Here is a 23,161-nt window from a genome sequence, read left to right on the forward strand (position 1 = left end):
TGTCAGTCTTTGGCTATGCATCTTCATTGTTCCCCAGCCTGCCCCGGAGCCAGTCTTGACTGTGTCCTCGGCCAAGAGCCGACACAGAGCCCTGGACCTGGCAATACACATGTGGCTCTGCTTGGCCCTTTGACAACCTCCTTTTCCAGCTAACCCTCGGAGCAGCTGTGCGCCTGCCACGTGGATGCCACAGTGAATGTATCACTGACCCCACTTGGGCCTGGAGCAGGATTTGGCCCTTAGACCTTCAGTGCTAAAAGCACAAAGGAGCTAATGGATTGAGGATGGGATTTTCAGATGAGCCTACAGGAGTTAGGCACCAAAGGCCTAATTGATGAAGGCCTGTAAGCACCTAAAGATGCTGATAGGAGCTTTAAAAAAAAAATCCCACTAGGTGCCTAAGTGAGTTAGGCACCTAAATCCAATTAAAGACATTAGGTGCTAGGTGCCTAAGTCACTTGTAAACCCAGTAGGCACCAGTCTGCACCTTTGTAAATCTGGTCCCTGTCTCTAACTCTGAATGGGAGCTAGCACCTAACTCCCTTGGGCTCATTCAGAATTCCAGCCTAAGGCCATTAGTTGGAAGCAGTAGCCGGCTCACAAACCTCTGATGTGGACCAGCTGGGAGAGGGAGACAGAGCACCCCACTTTCCTAGTGCATTGGTGTTGATGCAGGTGTAACTGAAAGCCACAATCAGGTTGTGAAAAGCAGGGCTCTTGAGAACTACACAACCGACAGCATGTGGGAGAAATGGCTAATGGGTATTCCGGGTGTAGTGCAAGGATAAGATTGCAATGGGATGCTTTGACTTCCTTTAATAAACCCAGCTCTATCCATGCTTGAGTTCCTTTGAACTTCTGGGAAAGGCAAAAGTATCAAAGATCTTTGGATCCATCTAATTATGTCCTGGCCTTTTGATTACTTTGTACTTATTTAGCACTTCCTATCTATGGATCCCCAAGCCTTTTACAAAGGTGACTGAGTATCATTATCCCTGTTTTTCAGACGGAAAAACTGAAGCACAGAGTAAGTAACGGCCTGATTTTTAGAGGTGCAGAAAGTCAAATTCCTTTGAAAATTAGGCCCTCAATTCACTCAAGATCAGTTAGGAACAGAAAGCAGCTCTCCAAAGTCTTGTTCCCTTCCCCTGTCCACTCGTCATTGCTGCTTTCCCTTCTCTGCTAGCTCTCCCCCACCAGACAAGTTGACCGACAAAAATGGGAACTTTTACGCTTCTTGCAGGCACACAGTTAGCATGTTTTTGGCGTGACAGGGATCAGCACGGGGTTCAGCTGGGCTGCCCTGTCGCCCTTTGCAGTAGGTTGACATAGGTGTTTGCTTTCTCCACTGCGCCATCTTTACTGTAGGGTGCTTCTCAAAATTGGCAGTCCAACATGTTGACAGACACAGCATTCAGCTGCCATGCATCTAGTGCCTAAAAGCATATCATTCACTCTCACTCAGCAGCACTCTTGCTGCATGAAGTAATAGCCAGGAGAGTAACAATGCATAATAAGTGTGTGGTTTGTAATAGGATTCTCGTACGCCTTAGATGCATGCTGAATTGCACAACCAAAGACTTTGTGGTGATGGGGAGAGCCCAGGATAATGGACCATGGACCTCCCTCTTGCTTTTTGGGGGGCGGGGGCATATGTATAAGAAAGAGTTGACTCACCGCTGGTGCATCCCCAAATGGCTGGGCATAGTATAGGAGCTCTTTCCTTGTCTAATGCCCCTCCTGACCGCCATGTTGCCTTTAGTGGTCTCTCTTCTCCTGACTCGGCCCACCAGTCAGGTCTCTCTAAAGTTTCTCCCCTGCCAGGGTGTCCGTGTCCCAAATGGACAGTGTCACATGCAACACTGGTCATCAGTCTGCCATCTTGCACCCCTCCAAGGCTCCTCCCCTGTCCCACTGTTCTGGACTCAGGGCTTCTCTCTGCCGTCTTTCAGCCAGACTCCAAAGTGAAACACAAACCACAACAGAAGAAGCTTCTGCCCCCATCCTTGGGCTTAAACTTTTTATCCATGCTGGGGCCTCCCCAGGTCTCTGCTGCTGCAGGACGCTGACTCTCAGGGGCTATTGCCGCAGAGTTGTGTCCCTAGTCTGGACCCTTATTTCCCGTCTGCCCCCAGGGCTGTCAGCCTGTGGGTTGCCTTCTCTCAGGCCCAATGCAGAAGTCTCCTTCACCCCTGCTACCTTCTCCCATTTTGGCCAAGGGGGTCAACTCCCTGCTACTCAGAGAGAGACTACAGAATGCTTCTCCTTACCCACACCTGTGCTCTGGGCTTCCTCTCTTTATAGAACCCAGCCAGCTCCTTCCCCAGCTGGGACTCATCTTTAATTAGGCCTGGCCTGGCCCTCCAGGCGCAACCAGGTGTGTTAATTGGCCGCTCAGGCCCTCATTAACCCTTTGTTGCCAGCATGGGGTACATATCCCATCACAGTGTATTTTATAAAAAAGATAAATGAATGTATCAACTAACTATAAATTTGGTAACAATCAATCACTCTGTTGGACCCCTCCCCCCCCCCGGCTTCAGCCATCTCACATCAAAGCTCGGTTTGAGGCAACAACTTGATTGGGAATCTTTACCAGCCATGTTGTTTAATTCCGAGAGAAGTTAGCTTACAATGCCTGTGACCTAAGAACCTCTTAATGCCAGCTGAGAAGGGAGTCCAGGTATCTCCTGAGTCTGGTAGGTACGTTCTGGTTCATCAAAAAATGTCATGTGAGATCTCAAATGAAAACTCGCGGAGCGGTTGTGGGATACAAATTTTGTATTTGCGCAGGGCTGTATTTATACGGGCTGGATCTCCTTAGCCAAAATAAGAGCAGAAATACACTGCAGGCGCTGACCTGTATAGAGTTCTGGTGGCATTTGGGCTTCAACCTTGGGTCTCTCTGGGCCCTCCCAGTTCACGATGTACCCAGCCAGCGCTGCACCTGCTGGCATTGTTGCAGCTTGTCAGCATGAGGAATGCCGAGGGCTTTGGGGGCGGGATGCATGCCAGTGCAGATAAGAGTTCCGGCACAAGCCTTGTTACGCCACTCACCTCTTGGATTGAAGGCTCCAGTGAGATTTCAGTAACGCATACTCACTGTGCTGGGGGGAATTTCTCCCCAGATGAGTATACATAGGCTCCTCTAAAGAGAGGGTTGGTACTCGTGATCATGGAATACACCAAACAATGCACATTCTGTGGTTGCCATTAAAATAGTCAGCATTTTCCAGCAGCAGTGGTATCTGACATACCACAGCGTTCCCCACAACTTAAACAGCAGAGTGTGCGAACAGCTCAGATCTTTGATTTTTAATGGCTTCTGCTGTCCCAGTAAGACTGATGCTGGTGGGGCTCATTTGCAGCCCTCTCTGCTCAGTTTGTTGCTCCCTGCCTGGCTTTCCCTTCCGTGCTGCGGGTTAGAGCTCCCTGGCTGCAGCCCTCTTCTGCTGCACTGTGAACAATAAATCTGCCCTCGGGTTGATTTAAGGCGGCACAGCTACACCGTGCCTACAATCCATAAACATCATAATCTGGGAACTGCACCCAGCTTCTGTATTTTAAACCTGTTGTTGGCCTGCTTTGTGCCTGATGGGGCAACATAAATCTCTTGTTTTTAATCGGTAGGAAACGGTGAGTAATGTTTCCAAGAGCTGAGAAAGGGTCAGCATCATGATGTAATCCTATTGCCTGGGAAGTAATGCCAGTAGGATCTCCGCTCACTTTGAATAGCATACCACCCTTAGTTAGTGGGGTATTACCTCCACCTTCGTATGAAATGATATACAGTATATTTTGTCCCAAACCCGATTATCTGAACCTCTGCATTACCTGAATCCCTTCCTTGTCCCCTATGTATCTCACACTGGGCGACAAGGAAGGAATTCAGGTTATGCAGAGGTTTGAATAATAGAGCAGAGACCCCAGGCCAGGACCGTGATGAAGAAGAGGACAAGCCAAAGACAGCAGGGGAAGCTACCCTGGTGCTGAATGGCTCCTGCCCTCTCGATTGTCTGAATAACATCTATGTCCCCTATGCTATTGGGATAATCGGGAGCGTACGGTAACAGGTATTATATTAGATGTATTTCTATAGCAGTTGTCACCATTATCTGTTTGATGGGACGTTCTGGCTCTGGGAAAACTTCCTTCTTTTAAAAAAGGGCACATAGTACAAAAGATGAAAGGTTCATTTTTTCTGCAGCCGTGGATGTTTTCTCTTAACTAACGAAGGCAATGTTTGCACCCCCCTTTGATATCATTTGGGTGCATCTGTGCAGTCAGGAAAGCAAAGCTGATGAGATAGACTAGGACAGACTGGAGCACAGTTGCTGGGCAGACTGACTTCTCTAGCACTCCAACACGTCCTAGCTCTCGCCCAGAGCCCTCCTACTATTCCTGGCCTCAGGAGATGCTGCTACTTGTGGTTGTTGTTGTTCATTACTCCTTTAGGGAGTAGGGGCCTGTCTCGGATGTGATGAGCACCCGCAGCTCCCATTCGCTTCATCCCAGCCCTTCTGCAAATCAGGCTCAGGGCTTTGTTCACCAAACCCTCTCTGCTATGCAAGATCAATCCAAGTCTCCAAAGATAAGACAAATGGAGTCCTGGTACACAACAGAGCCCTGGAGGAGGGTGTTCTTCACAAGGGAAGAGATCAGGAGCTGGGACAAACATTACTCTTCCTCTCCAAGCTTTGGCTCCTCCTGCCTCTCAGAATGTTATCGCCCCATTGCGTAGGCCAGGGGTATTCAACCTATGGCCTGTGTGCCAAACGCGGCACGCGAGCTGATTTTCAGTGGCACTCACACTGCCCAGGTCCTGGCCACTGGTCCGGGGGGCTCTGCATTTTAATTTAATTTTAAATGAAGTTTCTTAAACATTTTAAAAACCTTATTTACTTTCCATACAACAATAGTTTAGTTATATATTAGACATAGAAAGAGACCTTCTAAAAACGTTAACATGTATCACTGGCACGCAAAGCCTTAAATTAGAGTGAATAAATGAAGACTCAGCACACCGCTTCTGAAAGGTTGCCGACTCCTGGTGTAGGCTCATGAGTGGAAAAAGCATCTTCACCAGCTGCATCCTCATCAGTATGTTCTGTTCCTTGGGCGTTTTGGCTAATTAGTGCTGTCAGAAAAGACTTTTCTCTTGTAGGAGAATATGAGTAATTAGTCAGTGTGGGTTTTTGAAAGGCAAATGCCTTTCTGCAGCAGAAGCATCGGCAAAGTGGTGACCGTGAGGAAAGGGCAAGTACATCCAATGGACAGTGGGGGATGGAGTTGAGGGAATGTGTGCTTTGCAGCCCGCAGGTGGGAAACCTCAATTCCAAAACAATATGGGCCCACCGTCAGCAGGGAGCCTGCTTAAAAGTGTGTCAGGGGACTTCAGAGGGATTTTCCTGAGCTTGTTGCTTGTCTTCATATGGCTGGTTACTTTAATGCTCTGGGCTTTTGTTGGGATTACTGGGATCTGCTTATGCTCCCCAGGAAGGAAAGTAAGGATCAAAACCAGATTCGCCGTGTGGGATCTTAGATGGAACAAGAAGGATCAACGTGAGAGTGAAGGGAAAGGAACATGTTACAGCTTCTGTGTGGCCTGGTTACCATTCAGCAGAGCTAAGCCTGGAAATCACAGAACTGGTATAAATATGCTCCGCTCTCCCTCACTGCTGGCCTGCACCTGGGCTTTGCATAACTACTCCATTGCCTTCCGATGATACTAAACCAAGACTGGAGCCTCCTCTTCTACCTGCCGAGATCTAGCAAGGAAGGTGGCATTCTTCTGTGCTCCCAAAGGAGAAGTATTTTCAGACTCAAATCCAGACCCCAGAGGGCTAAGTGTCCACTATACTGCACTGTGATTCATTCTAACCCTGACTGACCACCTTACAGGATCAGAATTGTCACCTTCTTTAGTCAATAGTAGGCTTCTCCAAAGTGCTCTACACATGTCTCCAAATGCTGAGAGGGAGAGGAGTGCAGAGGCAAGGAGTAATTTGCCTTCGTAAGACAGTAGTTTGGCTGGGGCCTTTGCTAGTTTGCAATGTCTTGTGGCCCTCATCTGTGCAATGATTCTCCTGGAGTCATGGTCTTTAAACTTCACCAGCCTCCCAGAGCATCTTGGTCTTTTTTGAGAAAGCTGCTTAGGGCAGGAACTATGCCCAACATGGCATTGAGCAAACTGTCAACACTTAACAAATAACGAGTGATGATAACTAGCGGGGAGAATTCCAAAAGTGGCTAAAGGGTATAGGAGCATCAGGCCCATCAACTTTCAGTTGGTCTCATCTCTCTTAGGTGGTTTTTAAAACCCCCCCAGTCCTGCAGCAAAAGGCAAAGTTTCTTCATTGTATCCTCCTGATCCACCCAACTGTAAGAATTTTAACTTCCTTTTATCGCTGGTTGTTGATCTGAAATGTTTCCACCCGAAATACCAAGCACGTGGGAATTTCCAGTGGTTTGTCGTAATGATGTAGTCCCTTTTCCTCCTCTCCATGCCTCATTTCGAGTCCCTTTCCCGGTTTGTCTTGTCTGTTTCATCCTGGATAAAGCAGGGTCCTGATTTCTGTCCATATCAGGTCACTGATGGTTTAGTTTTCATCTTCCTGACTTTGGGCCTAATCCAAAACCCACTGACGTCCATGGGGGTGGGGGTCGTCTTTCTATTGACTTCAATGGGCTTTGGATCAGGTCTTTAATAATGAGTCTCCATGCTGGGCCCTAGTGCACTATTGCTGTAAACTATTTTGTGTGCCTTACCCCATCACTGAGAGACAGGACTATGGAATATACTCTGTGGGAGGGTATGTTTAAATGGGAGATGATGGACCCTGCTGGTACTAGACTACTCAGCTGTAAAAATTTCTCCATGTGAGAGAGAAGGTTTGCTCAGGTGGTCCAGTTTTCCTGATGGGCAGTGCGGATGCTAGCTGGATGCCTCCCTCTGCCCCAGAAGAACTCTTTGGAGAGTTGCGTGGTGGTGCATGTACATGGTTTGTGCACCCTTTTGAGCCCTGCCTGGATGAAAGGCGTTATTATGCTTGGAAAGCCATAAAAGGCTGGCTGGGTCTCAAGCAGGAGAATGCTGTAAAGAGGTAAAGCTTGCAGCACTAATTGGGAACATTCAAGAGGCTGGAATAGCAGCAAGAAGGGGAAACCAGGGCCGACTGAAAATGAAAACAGCCCATGGCGGACGGAGGGCTTGCTGCCTATGGAGGGTGGTATTTTCTAGAGCACTCTGCATTGGCTTATCCCTGCTCCCCGAGAAGCCAGTGGAAAAGGTGGCTTTTGATGATGGGAGCAGAATCAAGCTGCTGCTGAGAACTTTTGAACATTCCACTCAAAACTGTGAAATCCTGGCCAAACTGAAGGGATTAGGAAATTTGTTATTGACCTCAGTCAGGCCAGGATTTCACCGAACCTGCTTAATTCCAATCCCCTAACTGTGCCCAGTTTGAGCCCTAAAGCTGCCCTTTCCCTTTTTGTCCAGCTTTCTCTTGGAACAGCCTTCTATGGCGTATTAACCACGCATTGTACATTTCTGTTACGCCTCTTAATCTGAGGGATTCCCAAAGTATACAAATAAGTATATAATCTGTGTATTGACTATGGCCAGAGCTAACAAATTCCAGAGTTTAGAAAGTGAATTAAATTCTTGAGAGGTGTGTTTCCTTCCTTTTATCTCATCTGTCAAATTAATTTGAATGCCAGAGTCCTTATTTTGCAAGCCACTTTTGGCCATTTTTTGAGTGAGTGTTTGTCCACCCTATAAACAGGAGCGCATGGCTGGAGGAAGAGTCTTTTGCTGGTATTGTGCCAGTTTGTCAATGCCTATTTAATTGTTGCTTTTAACCTTTGGTATTTGCACTGAGATTGATTTCTAAATAAACACGAGGCTAATGGCTGGCTGGCCCAGCATTTGAGGCCAGGGAGAGCTTTTGTTGTAGGGAAGCTGGTCCTTATTGAAGCTGGCTTGGAGGATTTCTCACCAGGGAGTAAGTTTGTAACTGTAGGATTGATGAGCTGGGCTGTTCTTATTCCCTTTTGTTTGTTTTTATAGGCTATCGAATCTTAGCCGTGGAGCTGACATCTAGCAACACAAAGCCCGTGGTGCAGGAATTCCAGCGTAAGTGCTTGTCGGCTCTGTAATGTGATCATGACACTTCCTTGCAGCTGTAGATTTGCATCACTCGGGAAGACTTGGCACATCTCAGGTTTTATGCTGTGTAAGGCAAGGCAGAACTAAGGCCCTGAGTTTCAGCAAAGTGCTTACGCGCGTTCTTACATCTCTCCCTGTTTAGCAAAGTAGTTAAACTGAAGGGCTCTGCTGAAGTGCCATTGGCACTTAAGCACATGCTTAAAATGGTTTACTGAAGTCTCATTGAACTCATTGGCACTTAAGCACGTGCCAAAGGATAAGTTTACATTACAAGCGCTACAGTGACAGTGCTGACGCTTGCTACGGCCGCAGAAGGGGGTTTTCCATCCCTGTAGTAAATCCACCCCCTGGACAGGCAGCAGCTAGGTCGTTGGAAGAACTCTTGCAGCAATCTAGCGGTGTCTGCACTGGGGCTTAGATTGGCTTAATTAAGTCTCTCGGGGGTGTGAATTTTTCGCACTCCTGAGCACCGTAACTAGATGGACCTAAGTTTTAGGTGTGGATCAGACCTAAGTTATTAACTGAAGTGGGGCCTAACCAGCAGGTGAGTGCTGCATTTGAGATGTGCCAGAACACAAGTACCGATAATGCCGTAAGAGGTTGTTCTGGTTACCTAAAGAGTGCTGGGACAGTGTCGAGGAGCACACCGGCAGGACCGAAGCACTGGACTTAAGCATGCGGGAGAGAGTTGTGTTGTAAGGCAGAGGACTGGGATTTGGGAGATGTAAATCTTCTTTCTGGCCCTGGTGCAGACGCCCAGTGTAACACGGCGGAGTTGCCCCCTCTCTGAGCGTCAGGTTGCTCTTCTATAAGATGGAGACGAAAATGCCTCCTGCAGAGGGGACTGGGCTACTGAATTCACTGAGGTGGGAGATGGTGGATGAGATTGAAGCATTCTCTCGTAAATGCCAGCGTGACAGCTATAATTCAGTCATTGCTCTGGGAGACAATAATGACTCTTGCTCCATCTTGCATGCTTGTTAGCAACGAAGCCAATGCCGGCTGCCTGCACCGTGAGGGATTGTTTGCTATAAATCAGACACCGTCATGCCGACTGTATTCCTTTCTCTCAGAGGTCGCTATCTGCATTGCTATTATTTTCGCTGGCCGAGGTCCATCTTCCCCAAAGGTTCCTGGAACCCAGCGGCATTCATGTTTGTGAGGCAGATGAAAGACGGGGCCTTTGCTTTATGGGCGACATCTCCCAGTATAACAGTGTGCGAGGCAGCTCGGAGCAGAGCGAAAACACAGCTGCTCCCTGTTAATCTGTATTTGTTTTATTTCTGCTGCTAGGTGTGGAGCTGTCCTGCATCATTAAATCCACCACAACATCCAATCCCAGGATCGAGTGGAAGAAAATCAGAAACGGTGACACCTCTTATGTGTTCTTTGACAATAAAATGCAAGGTATGAAGATCTGTTGCCCTTTTGCCCCTCTCCTCTTTATAACCACAGAAACAATAAAGGCAGGGAACAAATGCGTCTGTGAAATGCAGGAATTTTGGTTCTCCTGCTAATTACTTCCGAAACCTATGTTGGTCAGCCAAGGTTCAGAACTGAGTGAAGCCTGGATCCTCTTTCCCTGCTGTCAGAGCTCAACTGAATGGTCAGCAATGAGGAGTCACAAAGAGCTGTAGTGAGAACAGAAGGGGAACTTTGCATCCTTTATGTGGGACCATTTATTGGGTGAAGCGAAGATGCGATTGGTGCAGGCCCCGTAATCCTGGACCCGTGGTCCTTGCATGCAGTCTCTGACTGTTCCATAGGAAACTCTGAAGATCTACCATCCTTCCAGATAAGAGCTGCTCTCCGGGGTAGTCACTGCAGTGCCACTTCCCACTTATTTGGAGGGGGTTAAGGTGGAGCAGGCTGCCTACTCCAGCACTGCCAGCCCTGGGATTTTGGAGAGTGCTTGGGATTGGAAATTCATTTTCTGGCTTTATGATTTGCAGCAGGTGTTACACTTTGCAAGTCAGATTCTTCCCCTCTCTCAGAACTACAGAGCTGTAGCCTTTAACATGCATTGGTGGAGGACACAGCTGGAAATATGGTCTTGCCTGCTCTTCATGAGTTCCTTCTCTCTCCTCCCTTCTCCAGGAGACTTCGTAACTCGTGCAGAAATTCTTAGCCGGACATCGCTGGTGATCAAAAACACCACCCGCATGGATACTGCCACCTACCGCTGTGAAGTGGCAGCGCCCGACGATGCGAACATAGTAGATGAGATAAACATCTGGCTTACAGTGCAAGGTATTGCTTCAGCTCGGGGCCCCACAGTGTGCCTTGTTGGTTTCCCAAGACAATCTGATTTTGGTGGTGGCCATCGCCTCTGGAGGGGGAAGCAGCCCTGGTTATGCTGGGCTAGGGTCCAGCTGAATCGCTGTTCTGTGCTCCAAAGGGAATAGCTGGGGTGCAGCAGGGTGCTGGGCCAGGCGATTCACATGTTTTGTGTCTCTTCTCCCAGTGAAGCCAGTCACTCCCAAGTGCAGAGTCCCTAAAGCTGTTCCGGTGGGCAAAACAGCGACCCTTCACTGCCACGAGAACGAAGGCTACCCAGAGTCCACCTACAGCTGGTACCACAACAGTGAACCCTTACCGACCGACTCCAAATCTACCCCCAAATTCCGTAATTCCTCCTTCGTCTTGAACCCTGGAACAGGCACTTTGGTAATGCTCTTAGAGAAATGACTGAGAATGCTGTTGCTGGGCTCTGATGGGTTGCTCTTTGCCTGCACCCAGATTATGAGTGGACTGAAGAGGAGGGAACAATTGGAACAGGTTGGGGTTCTAGCCCCCTGAGGGCCTGCTGAGTCCAACAGGAGGATGTGGGGGAAGAAGAACTCCATGGGACCAGAAGAGATGACCCCCATTTTGTAGTCTTTGCCTTTGGAAGAGAGTGGGCAGAGCAAGCCGTTGTGAGGGGGGAGGAATGGCATAGCTCCCCTCCAGTCCCCCACTTCTCTCTCTCTGTTTATAATCAACGTATCACCATAAAAACTCAGTGCTGTAGAAAAGGACGAGAGGCAACCTTTCTGGCCCTGAAAGGTCTCTCTCTTGATTGCTGTATTTCCCTGGGGGAAATGTCATGTGTCCAGTTTGCAGCCTGTGTTACTGAGGGAAGTCTTTTGCAGTGAGCTCCTGCGCTATGATCTAAAAGCAGTGAACCTTTAGTTAATTTCTGGGCCTCTCTGGAGTCCGTGCAATGAGAATATCTCCAGGCTGCAGGTGTGGGGACTCCCTGCAGGTCTTTGGTGTGATCAAAAGGCAAACAAAGAAATGCCTGTGTATATTTATTTCATCCTCCTGCAGGTCCATAAGACCTAGATCTCTGGATGTAGCGTCTAACTTGTTCGTTTGCTGTTTGTGGAAAGGTTGTGATTCCGACTCCTGTGTCTGACACGTTATGCTTCCTCCGAAACAGGTCTTCGCTGCCGTGCACAAGGGTGACACTGGCCGTTACTACTGCATAGCAACAAACGACGCCGGCTCCGCCAAGTGTGAGGAACAGGAGATGGAAATCTGTGAGTGGCTCTGCCTACCTCTAGAAAGTGGTGGTTTATATATCAGAAGGTCTGCAGTGTTGGGGGCTGGTTTTTCTTGGTGTCTCATACAGCGTCAAGTATGTTCTTGGCTCTTCCAAAATCCCTGATAATTTCTGGAGCCACACAGATGTAGCATGGTGCTGTACAGGTGGATGAGACAGAACCTGGGCTCCTGGCATGTGAAAGTCTAAATTACAACATAGAAAAACACAATGACAAAATGTGGGCAAGGAAAAAAGAATCGCTAAATGAAAACAGGGTAGAACTGATTGGGTCAATTAGCTTCATGATTCCTGAAGTTACTTAGCTGATTTATATATTTGATTATATTAATTATAATTAATTTTCTTACAGTAGTACCTAAGGGCCACCTGGTGCTAGGCAGTGCCCAGACCCAGAATGGCAGGCAGTCCCTGCTCTGAAGAGCATGCTGTGTAAATAGACACATCAGACACAGTGCTGGGGGAAGAGATAACAAGTAGAGTGATGGCAGCAAAAGGCATGTTAGTGCCATGGTTTTATTGAGGGGGTGGGTTTAGTTAGGACAGGACAAGCTAAATGGAAAGAAGAGGGAAGAGAACAGTGATGAGACGGACAGGGCAGGGCAGAAGAGGGGCCAGGGTGGAGTGAAGCTGAGATGAAGAGTCTTTGGATATGTTGATGTGGGAGCTGGAAGGTGTCATTTCCAGCTTGAGGAGACATACCCATATTAGCTCTGGCTGAGCTAGCGTGCTAAAAATAGAAGTGCAGCTGCAGGGTGAGTTGCTCGAGTAGGTACATACCTAGGGATCATGCTACTGGGTGGGTGGAATCTCAGGGGTGAAGGTTTCGTGCCAGCTAGTCTGTGTGTAGGTGGAAGGCTGGGATACCTGTGGGGATCAGTGACTGATGCCTTCTCTCCTCTCCTCTCCAGATGATCTTAATATTGGTGGGATTGTTGGTGGAGTCCTAGTGGTCGTGGTGGTTCTGGTGCTGATAACGCTTGGTATCTGTTGTGCCTACAGAAGGGGTTACTTTGTGAACACCAAACAGACTGGGAAAAGGTAAGGCTAGGTTTGCAACCTTCTTTCCCACAGTCCTCTGCCTTTCCTGGCATGCAGCTCTCATAACAGGGCATGGCACCTCCTGGCTAGAGCGTGGGTCACTGCCTGACTTTTAAATACTACTTCCTATTTCCCCAATTAACTCTCTAGACCTGCCCAATTCCACCCAGCTTCACAGGGGCACTTTGAACGCCAATTGGCACAAAGTAGTTGGTGTGCTCACAGGCTAACCGTGGCAAGTCTCCACTCATATTTGCAACACAGGGGTCTCCTCTGACAAGAACGGCTAGAGGAAGAAGCCTTGCTCTAACATTCTGGTGCTTTGCACAGAGACAGGGGCTTAGCCCTGCTAATTCCCAACCATCCCACAGTTGTATTTATGTAGTAGCTTAGCAGATGCTTCCTGTGGTCACATGCTGCTGGCATTTAGAAGTCAGGGATTTACTGAGCACAGCTCATTGTGTAATCAGTACAAGCATCAGGACATATTCAGAAAACGTGTGAGGGAGAACAGTCCCAGGCTGGAAAGCACGTCTTAATGGGTACATCCCAGCACTTACATTTTGGATTAAAACTGCCATTTCTGAATTGATCCCATCAATGAGGGCTTGTGTTCCTGAATAGTGCGGCACATTTAAGACTGCAGCATTATGGGAGCCAAAGGGTCAGACTATAAATAGCTTCCATGATCAGAAACAGAAAGACATTTTAGTTAAATATTGAGCTTCTTTCGTGGATTGTGTAACCTCGGATGGAAGCTGGGTTGGCCTAGTTCAGTGTCACATTTCAGCAAGACCCTCCTCCCCGTCTGCTGGAGGCCCCAATCCCTTCATTTAAATATGATTCTAAGTGGATGCATGCTGGCGAAGCAGGACTTTAAATATGAATGTTTAGATTCCTCTGCTGGACAAAACAAGTGGAGCTTTCTTATAACCCTGTGCAATCATAAAGGATTATCAGTAAACCTGCCAGCAGGCACTGAAGGGTTTAAAATTAACGGCATAATAATTATCAAAGGAAATGATATTACAGTGACCAGAAGGAGGGAGGGAGGCTGGAAAACTATAACTCTTTTCACAGTTACTGTGGTCAGAAGCGTAGCGTGGGTGGATACATTTGGGACCTTCCCCTTCCGGAAGAAGGGCTCCTGTAGGGGTTAGTAGTTGATGGGGAAAGCCCAGCTGCTTTGAGTGGGGGAAAGGTCCAGGCCTGGCTTTAAGCAGAGCTAGCTGCTCCCAGTTCAGCTCTCATTTTGACAAAAAATACCTTTAGTTGTCGTCCTCCCCAAATATTAATACATAATTAATATAATAAAATAAAATAAACATAAAATAATGAACAGTTCTGCTTTGCCACCTGAAGTCCCATTATCACAGGAATCCGATCTGTTTCCCCTTATTTCACAGCTACAAGACTCCAGCAAAACCAGATGGTGTTAACTATATCCAGACAGAGGACGAGGTAAGCTAAGGGAAGGGAAACAATTAGCACATTACATCTTTCCTTTTAGGTCTCTGAAGGGGCTGGTGAAGGGCCGCCAAGCTCAGGAATCACACACTACCTAGGGCCCATAATGACTCTCCAGAGCAGAATTTCTTCAAGCATGGGTTGGACACAACTTACGAAGTGAGAACCTAGGACTAAGAGGAAGGACAACAGCTGAGTCAGGTCCTTGAGAAAGGCTTTGTTCTTTTACACTCTCTAGAGAGTTAGGCCTCCTCCTGAGAATGGGTTATGGCTTTATTAATCACTTATATTCTATTAGTCAAGTCTGTCCAAGAGGACACCCTTACTAGGCAACTGCCTGTCTTTGGGCACTGACCCCCAGTGTATCAAATAAAGCTCTGTTCTACCTTAAGCAGCTGATTGGCTGCTCTTTTGGGATTGGCTTTCCTGGATTAAGTAGACAGTCTATACTGATGATGTACGAGACGAGCGTATTTACATCTCAGGATTTGAACTGCTCACCAATCAGGGAGAGGCGTCTCCTAAACTTATCCGCAGAGAGACTGTGAAGAGGCAGTGGGGGAAATCTTCTTCATTCCGTTGTATGGGGATCATCTATGAGATGTTAAGAGCTAGGTATTACTGGTGGACGCTTGTCCTTACCAGCTTCTGTGGGATGGAATGAGATAGTGGGGCCCAGGCAGGACTTTGGGGGAAAAAAAGATTACACAAATAGCACCTGTTTTGCAAGGGTATATTTGGGTTGGGGAGAGTGGGCAAAACGATGTGCCTGGACACCATTGGGGAATGTGGCTACACACATCACTCTTTCATTGCAGGGTGACTTCAGACACAAATCGTCATTTGTTATCTGAAATGCCAAAAGGATATTGCAAAGCAGCCAGACCAAGTATGGAAATACCTCCTCCAGGAACTCAAAGCAAGAGCAAAAAGATGAACAAAGTGCACTCGGAAGAGTTTAGAAACACACAAACTTGACTTTCTTTTGCCAAAGTTAACAACGCTTACTCCAAACCAGTGTTTTTCCTCCCCCAGAGATATCACCTGGACCACTTACATCTCCCCTCGTACTAAGGAGGAGCTGTTACCCTTTCCAGGACTGAGCATTCCCCTCCACAGCCATAGCCTTCTGAGCTGCAGATGCTCATGGAACTGCCTTCTCCCTGTGGTGCAGATACACAGCCAGAATGTCAAACAGGGAGCCGAACAGGGGAGAAGCTTTAGGTAAATGGGCATCTTGACCTGAGAGAGAAAAGGTGCTGATGTGGCAATAGATTCTAAATAAGATTTATCCTCAAAAGGGGAGAACCTTCTGCTTAGCTGCACAATGCCTGAGCCTGGCTAGCAACCTTTACAGTTGTAACTGTACTGGGCTCTTGCCAACTTCGCAAGTGAGGGTTTCATGCCCTTCTTTGTATCATTTTATTTGTAAAGGCCTGCTAAGCTGAGCTGCCAGAACTGCTATCACGTCAATCCTGCAGAGCCCCACCTGAGCATGAGCCATGCAGGCTACTGATCTCACTAGCTGGCCCCTGTTGAGCATGTCGCATTGGCCTCAAATGTTTCATTTCTGTGGACTTTAGGAACCCCCATCAGGATTTGGTTCTGCAGGTGCAGAGCCAGAATCTGAGTCAAACCCACAGTGGTGGTGGAGATATAGTACAAGCAACTAACTGGTTTAAATGTCGCAGCCCTTCTGCCAGCAGTGGTGAATTTTCTTTTCTCCACATGTACAGCTTCACTCCAAAAGGATTGCTTTTGTTCAGTTTTACATAAAATACTCACTGGATACAGGCAGCTTTCAACTCTAATTTGCACAAAGCAGGCTTGCCTGTTTGGAGCTATTTTTAAGATTCTAAAACCGGAGGCCGAGACCCTTAGCATTAAGATATCCCTTTTATGAAATTTAAAGCCAAAACCACTCTTGGGGGCTGATTCCCACAATGGTACTGAGATGAATTCAAGGTTTTCTACAGACCCCATTGATTTTGTAGAATTCTGCATTCTAAATTTTTGCAAAGATGTATTTTGATTACTTCAGCGAAGGTAACATTTCTATTTAAAATGTAAATATGTTATGCCAACAGTGTTATTTTAACGTAGCTATTTTTTTTAAAAACAAGTCCTTTTTAAACCGCAGCCAGGAGCTCAAATGCTGCTACAGCATAGCACTGTCAGAGAATATCAGTATTATTGCAGAGTGCAGCACAAACAACTTTATGAACTGCGGACAGAGAAGCAGCCTCTTTCTCCCAAGCTAGCTTCAACATTTTCCTTCCCAAGAGAGGTCTAATAGGACATAGAACATAGTCACTCAGGGATCCTTTTTGTAAGTTCAAGGCAGGAGCTATTCAATTTTATATTTCAAACGACTATTTTCTTGCAAAAGACCAATGCTTATTTGCAAGAAATATCCTGTGACGGTTTTTGAATTAAGTTCTGACCAGGTGACAGAGTGACTAATGGTTGCTGAAGATGATAAATCTCTCTGCTAGTTTCTCTAAACTCATTCTAACTCTGTGGCAGCTACACTGTCTCTTCAGAATTTTGAGATTGCATCGGAAGCGGGGAAACCAGCTCTGTGAAAGCAACGAGCTGGACACAAAAGTGCTTTCAAGCTGCTAGCTGCTACTTTTCTTCAGCTGGTAGATGCCACCACTTTCTTGGCTTTAAGGGATCATTTAGGGTTCCTCGTTCTTCAGAAATGTACACTTGCGGCATTGGGCAAATGTTAAATATGAAATACTTAAATGCAACAGTAGAGCAGTTCTGTGCTGTGGTTGAAGAATGGTTTTTAATGTAGCATAATTTAGTGTTCTTGTATTTCAAACAAATTGAGTTGTCTTAACTTTTGATGCATACAGTATTTTGAATACTTGACAATTTGGACTGTCAGTGTTATTTTTTTCATGTTCTGTATTAATCTGCCTTGGACTTTTCATCACCTATTAAGTGATTTTGGGGCCTTGTTGGACATGCCATTGCTTCATTTATTTAAACATAGTCCCACCACTTTCTCCTTTTGCTATCATAGATGGAGGTAAAGATGGGGTGTGCTATCCAGAGGGTACTGACCCCTTGCAATTGATTTATGGTTACCTTTAAGATGTGCTCTTCACCCACAACTAGGTATTCCTGTACACTGGTTGCATGTTGTCCTGTAGTCAGCATGACAAGAGCATACTTTAAGACACTCCTTTACCCTCCAGTTTTATCCACTACTCCTTTTCTATGCTGCTTATAGAACATTAAGATGGGGAGAAAGGAAAAAGCTTACAGAGTCAAGCTAGCTTCTGGCACTGTGGGGAGCACTGTCTGACACTTGACCTTCTGCTGAAGTCAGGATTTCTCAGCTTGCAGATTTTTGCATGGTGAAGAATAGAGATTTATTTTTCAGATCTAAAAATGTGACAGTGGCATCTCTACCGGGATGAAGGGCCCTCTTTCCCCCACCCCCAAGACTTAACTCGTCAGATTTGATTTACAGAACTTGCTGTAAATAGTTTAATCTAGAGGTTTGTACTAATGTATTACATTTAACTTTGCCAAGAATGTTTTACATACATATCAAGGTATTAAAGCATCCTTGTGTTTTTTTTTTAAATTCATATTTATTCCTAATCTGTGTTTGCTTTGAATTCAATGTAATGGGTGAAAGATTCCTTCTGTTTTCTGACAGATTGTTTGTTTACTTCAGTTGGTGACTTACAAAGAACTAAACTGGTGTTACAAAACACATGTAAATACTTACATCAAATTGGTTTATTGTGGGCAGTTCTTCAACCGCCATTTCTTCTCGAGAAGAGATGGATCCTTGCCTGATGGGCTATACCTGTTTCTGTTCATGGACAAGACAATTCAAGAAAATCTCTGAAGAGCTTTATATTTGAACTAGACTTAGTATAATGACCAATTCACTGATGTCTTACTGTTTAATATGCCTAGTTAATTAGGGTGGAGGGATGTAAGTAGGATGGAATGAAAAAGGAGGTGGTCATAGTTAGCCATTCCTCCATTCAAAACCACTTGAACTAACCCTGTACATCTTGCTACATTAATTCTGAGATTAAGATTTGACCCCACTTGAAGTTCTTTAAGAAGAATCCTAGGAGTGACCACTGTATTAGTAAGGTTAAAAATGGAAGTTGAATTTTGCCCCTCTCCCTTTTCAGTCGTTCAATTTCCTTTTGTGCTAGAGCAGCCCTTGCCTTATTAGCACAGAAGTAAATGCTTACGGAGGGTTGTAGTGAAATGCATTGTCATGTAAGTTTTAGAGTTTGAGATCTACAGAACAAGTTATGTAATGCAAGGGTAGTGCAGTAGTTTTGAAGCTGAGCATTGGAAGATCTCAGTCACGTATGCCTGGGCACCAAGAAGGCTGGGCTTTCAACCTTAACTGCAGTTCCAGCATTAACACTTGTGTTTTGCATAGAACAAAGTAGGGTTTTTGTACTGAGCATTAAAATTCAACATGACTTACCATCCTCAGTAAAATACTCAGAACCTGCTTTCAGTGAAATGAATAAGATCATGTTCAAAATCTGCTATTCCAACAGCTGCATTGAATGTATGCGTAAGTCACACCAGCCGGCTGGTGGTAGAGGCTTTATTTGGCTGTCATATACACCAGCCCCGAGAATGGGTGATCATAAGGATTGGGACACTGCAAGCAGCTGCTCTAATGGGTGGGGATCCCACAGGAATTCAAGTATTTATATGGATGAGCACAACGGCTGTTGGGGTGACTGTCAGAACAGTAGAGCTTCAATGTAGGCATGGGAGAGACAAAAGCAGTGGGCAAGAAATAAGGTGAATGCGGTAAGGCTAGAGATTAACAGAAGAAAATAATTTGGTTTTATCAAAGCAAGAAAAGTGGAGAGGTGGGTGGAATTTGTTCTCTAAACATTTATTTTTCGTAAAATTGTACAGCTGAAAATAAGAACTTCGTCCAAGAGTGGAAATATTCCATTTAGGAAAAAAAACGAAGGCTATATATACATAGAATGGACCTTTCACTACACACAAATCCTTAATCACTTGCATTTATATCAGATTTGCAGGTATGACAGTGTCAAGCTATTCTAGATTTGTAGAAAATATAGAAACTAGTAATATTATGAACAGGGGACAGCATGACACCAAGGGAATGATTTAAGCCAATAGCCATTCCAGTCATGTAAGGTAACAAGCTGTGACAAACATACCAGGTTCAACCAAGCCAGCATTCCTAATGGCTGCACTTACAATGGGCGAGAGCTTATGGCCAAGACAGATTTATGTTTCAAAATGGACAAGCCATAAGTCCTGTACAGTGAATAGTCAGCCATCACTAGATACTGCAGCTTCCTGGCACTCCCAGTTGTCCTACAGCAAAGCATGTCATTAACTGCTCCAGTTTATAAATCAAAGCAAACTTTTTGTATGAGTGTGTGAATATAAACAAATAAAATAGAGGGGGATAAGGAGGGACACTTATACACACAATGATCCATAATTATAACTGTAAAGGGAAGAGGAGTAGTTCATGGTCAACGTGATGAAGGTTCTATACAAGAGTGTTTCGGAACTACACAGTGCGTGGATGGGGAAGGATCAGTTGGCTGGTTTCAGGGGAGCTTTCCGAAGGGATCTCCTTAGACTTGCAGTTGAGCTGCTTTTTCTCCTGGACGGAGATTCTACTTTCCACTGACGAGGCAGGGGCCCTCTACAGAAAGGAAACAATGACTGTTGGTTTATTTAAAAAAAAAAAAAGACACTGGTATTAACTATAGCCACTGGTCGCTAAGGCCTGGGTTGAACTTACGGCTTATCAGGTGAAGTCAGACAGAGAACATCTTTTTGTTGATCTTGGGATCCTTTTTTTTCTGCAAGCGACATTTACAAGTTAAACATGCACATTTTATCCTCTCTCTCTGTTTTTTTTTTTGGTTTGGTTTTCTTTTAAAAGTTAGGAGCATGAAAATAACTTGCCTTGAGCTGAAGCAGGTGTGCGTGTCAGGCTGATGAAACTGACCCCAGCCCCAAAGGTCAAGTTATCAACGGTCTCTGAAAGAAACACACAGATCAGCAGTCAGCTTGTAATGCAGCCATAGGGCAAGACAATCCCTTCGTACCCAACTCAAACAAGCATGCATGCTTCTTTCTGGCCCACTGAACCAGGTATCAGCTCATCTTTTGCATAGAATAAAGGCAATGCAATGAGACTGGTCATCCACACTGCCCACAGTCAAGTTTATGCCTAATACTGATAGAACTTCTGCAAAAATTTCCTTCACACTGTGTGCCTGGGAGTAGGAACTGCATCAGTGACCCTAAACAAGGCAAATCCCTATCCCTTCCGGGTAGTAAAGTCATAGCCTGTGTTAGTATTTTTAGGTTTGCATGTGCTTCAGGAGGAGGATAGAGCTTGTAGCTTGATCCCATCCATATTTAAGGTGGGAGAGATTCCCTGCCCCTTCCCATAGCCTGTCCTGCGAGCACATCCTCTCCTGGATTCCTACGTCTCCCAGCTTGATCTCAGAAGATGATAAAGGGGTGAAAAATGATGCTCAGATCTTCACAAACAAATGAAATGTCAGCGTGTAAATTCCAGGGAGTTACTTCTCTTCCCAGACTCTCCCCTGTGGGTGCACTTCAAAGGAGAAGGCCGCACAGCCAGGGGCGAGTCCAGGGCTGCCTAGAAGGGAAAAAACTCAGCGGAGCTGTCAAGTGGAATCCGATACGAGAGTCCTGGAGTGAGGCCGGCACTGGGGATGGGTCATCCTCGGTAGGTCTCCTTAACCCCCTCTCTCCCTTGAGCTCTGGAGAAAAAGAATCCATATTCTTGGCTTCACATATTGCCAAGTGAATTAATAAAACTCTGTAGATGTTTAGCTAAAAGCCTAACTACCCCGTACAACTTGTTCTTTAATATTTAGGAAAAAAAACCCTTAAGTTCAAGTTGGTGTGAATAGTGGTTACTAGAGGAAACTAGCAACATTAGCAAAATACCTCCATTTCCTACAGTAGATCTCTACACTAATCCTTAGAAGTCTATATAGCTGGAAGCCAAAGAACTGGTCATTCAAGGCCATTCTAAAAGCACCAGCTGCCCTCTTGTCTTGGAAGCATAGAGCGCAAGCCTGTGCCTCAGTCTTCAAGGTAACATACATACACATGTTCATGATAATCTGTTTTTCACTATTAGACTTGAAGGAACCTACATGCTTTGAGGGCTACCAGAGAGTTCTCCTTTCCTTAAATCTACAACTGCTTGTCCACACCATCTCATTCACACCTGATCGAGCTCCCCCTGCTGGACACTCACCAGACTGCTGCCTTTGAATCCAAAGACAGGATCCTGTATACTTCCTAATCCCACTGCATCGAGCATACAGACACTGTCTCTGGCCCCTCAGGCTCATTCTCAGGGTACTGACTTGCTGTCTGGTACCGTTAGGACTCCACAATCCAGCTGCCTTTGGCCATAATCAGGGAATCACCAAGGCATGCCATTGCTATCCAGCTTTATCTATCTTGCCTGGATTGGCTTTTGACTCGTGAAACTGGCCTCTGAATTTCCTGACTTTATGCAGTGAAAGCTTTATCTTAAGGTAATGTGGTTTTCACATATGGCAAACGACTACACCTGCCTCATTTTACTGGATGCTACAGCTTTTTAGTATAAGAGGGAGAGCGCGAAATGGCAAACAGAATTACCAACAACTACTCTTTCCACACTCCCTGTTTTTATTGAAGCCCTCCATAGATTATGTAGTATTACCGCCGGTGTTTGCATTTACATTCCATAGTGAAGTAGTCTATTCTCTCCCAGGCCCTCTTACCCATTTTCACTGTCGAGAGCAAGCAATAGATGAGAGGAAGACCCAAGGGTGGCAGAGACTGATCTGCTAGCCAGCCTCTCAACATGTGAAGTCAGAAGTGATTTATAAAGAACTGCATCTGCAGAGTTTTACAAATGACAGACCAGAAAAAGAAATATGTTCTCCTCTGATCCTCTAACAACCAACAAGGCCCGGTGCCATCGTGCAGACACCTCAGTACAGATTAACTGAAGCAGCGATAATGCACTGTACAGCTTGTCACTGCTGAGAACACAGGCTGCCAGGAAACAAAGAAGGATTTTAGGCCTGGTGCCACTGGGGATTAACATTCTCCCCATTTTACAGCATATGGCTCTTAAGTGGAGCAGCAGCGCGAGCCCCCGAGACAGACATGCAGTCGATGAAGGAAAGATTTCGGCTCTGTATAGCATCCCAGTAGACAACATCTTATCTGCAAAAAGCATTAAGTGCTCAGGTAGCCCAGTGGACTGGTGTGATGTAGATAACTAGACAGACGGAACAAGCATAAAAGAGTGGAGAATACACAATGGGTAAGGGTCAGATTGTCCATTAAATGCAACCAGTTGTTTGTGCTTGGCTTCTGTTTGCACATGGAGATCAGATATTTGCACATGTAAGCAGCCAGTCTGCTGCCTAAATGGCCATGCAGATATGTGAATACCCACTTTGTGTGCACACGAGGTATTTCTACACAACTGAAGTACAGGCAATCGTTCACACCTAACTTCAAATATCAAGCCAAAAAACTGTTTAATGATAGCCGACCTGTCATTGCTACAGTTAAGATGGAGTTTCCTTTATTTTTGTGGGGGAGGGTGAGGAAGTTGATCCCACACGCAGAGCAACTGGTATAGTATGTGCCCTAAAGAAATTCAGAAGTGGGAAAGGAAAAGGAGAGCAGACTAAATGGATTGATAAGGCAGCTCAGCACAGTAACATTTCATAGTCTCTTCTGCATCCATGCTCCAGTACATATGAACTGTACAAAAGTGGGGCTCTGGCACTGTACTGCCCACCCAGGAACTACCCCAGCGGTCTCCTCCAAAAGGATAACAGGAAGTGGGCTGCCACATTTCCCACTATCTCTGCACATGCTTG

The 23,161-nt window shown here is 45.9% G+C and overlaps 2 protein-coding genes across 2 annotated transcripts in view; one reads left to right on the forward strand and one right to left on the reverse strand.

Annotated features, from left to right (window-relative positions):
• JAM3 (junctional adhesion molecule 3) overlaps window positions 1-17,891 on the forward strand; it is a 41,918-nt gene extending 24,027 nt beyond the window's left edge. The window contains exons 2-9 of the mRNA XM_074936692.1: window positions 8,069-8,134; window positions 9,461-9,574; window positions 10,265-10,417; window positions 10,632-10,834; window positions 11,589-11,688; window positions 12,623-12,752; window positions 14,159-14,213; window positions 15,038-17,891. Of these exons, the coding sequence (XP_074792793.1) occupies window positions 8,069-8,134; window positions 9,461-9,574; window positions 10,265-10,417; window positions 10,632-10,834; window positions 11,589-11,688; window positions 12,623-12,752; window positions 14,159-14,213; window positions 15,038-15,073 (857 nt within the window). The 3' untranslated portion in view covers window positions 15,074-17,891. The remainder of the gene's footprint in view (window positions 1-8,068; window positions 8,135-9,460; window positions 9,575-10,264; window positions 10,418-10,631; window positions 10,835-11,588; window positions 11,689-12,622; window positions 12,753-14,158; window positions 14,214-15,037) is intronic.
• A 1,227-nt stretch (window positions 17,892-19,118) lies between these two features.
• Window positions 19,119-23,161, reverse strand: part of NCAPD3 (non-SMC condensin II complex subunit D3) — a 47,559-nt gene continuing 43,516 nt past the window's right edge. The window contains exons 33-35 of the mRNA XM_074936725.1: window positions 20,190-20,264; window positions 20,023-20,083; window positions 19,119-19,923 (exon numbers count right to left, since the gene is read on the reverse strand). Coding sequence (XP_074792826.1) covers window positions 19,812-19,923; window positions 20,023-20,083; window positions 20,190-20,264 — 248 coding nt within the window. The 3' untranslated portion in view covers window positions 19,119-19,811. The remainder of the gene's footprint in view (window positions 19,924-20,022; window positions 20,084-20,189; window positions 20,265-23,161) is intronic.

Source organism: Natator depressus, chromosome 22 (assembly GCF_965152275.1).
Source record: "Natator depressus isolate rNatDep1 chromosome 22, rNatDep2.hap1, whole genome shotgun sequence".
NCBI classification, from domain to species: Eukaryota; Metazoa; Chordata; order Testudines; family Cheloniidae; genus Natator; species Natator depressus.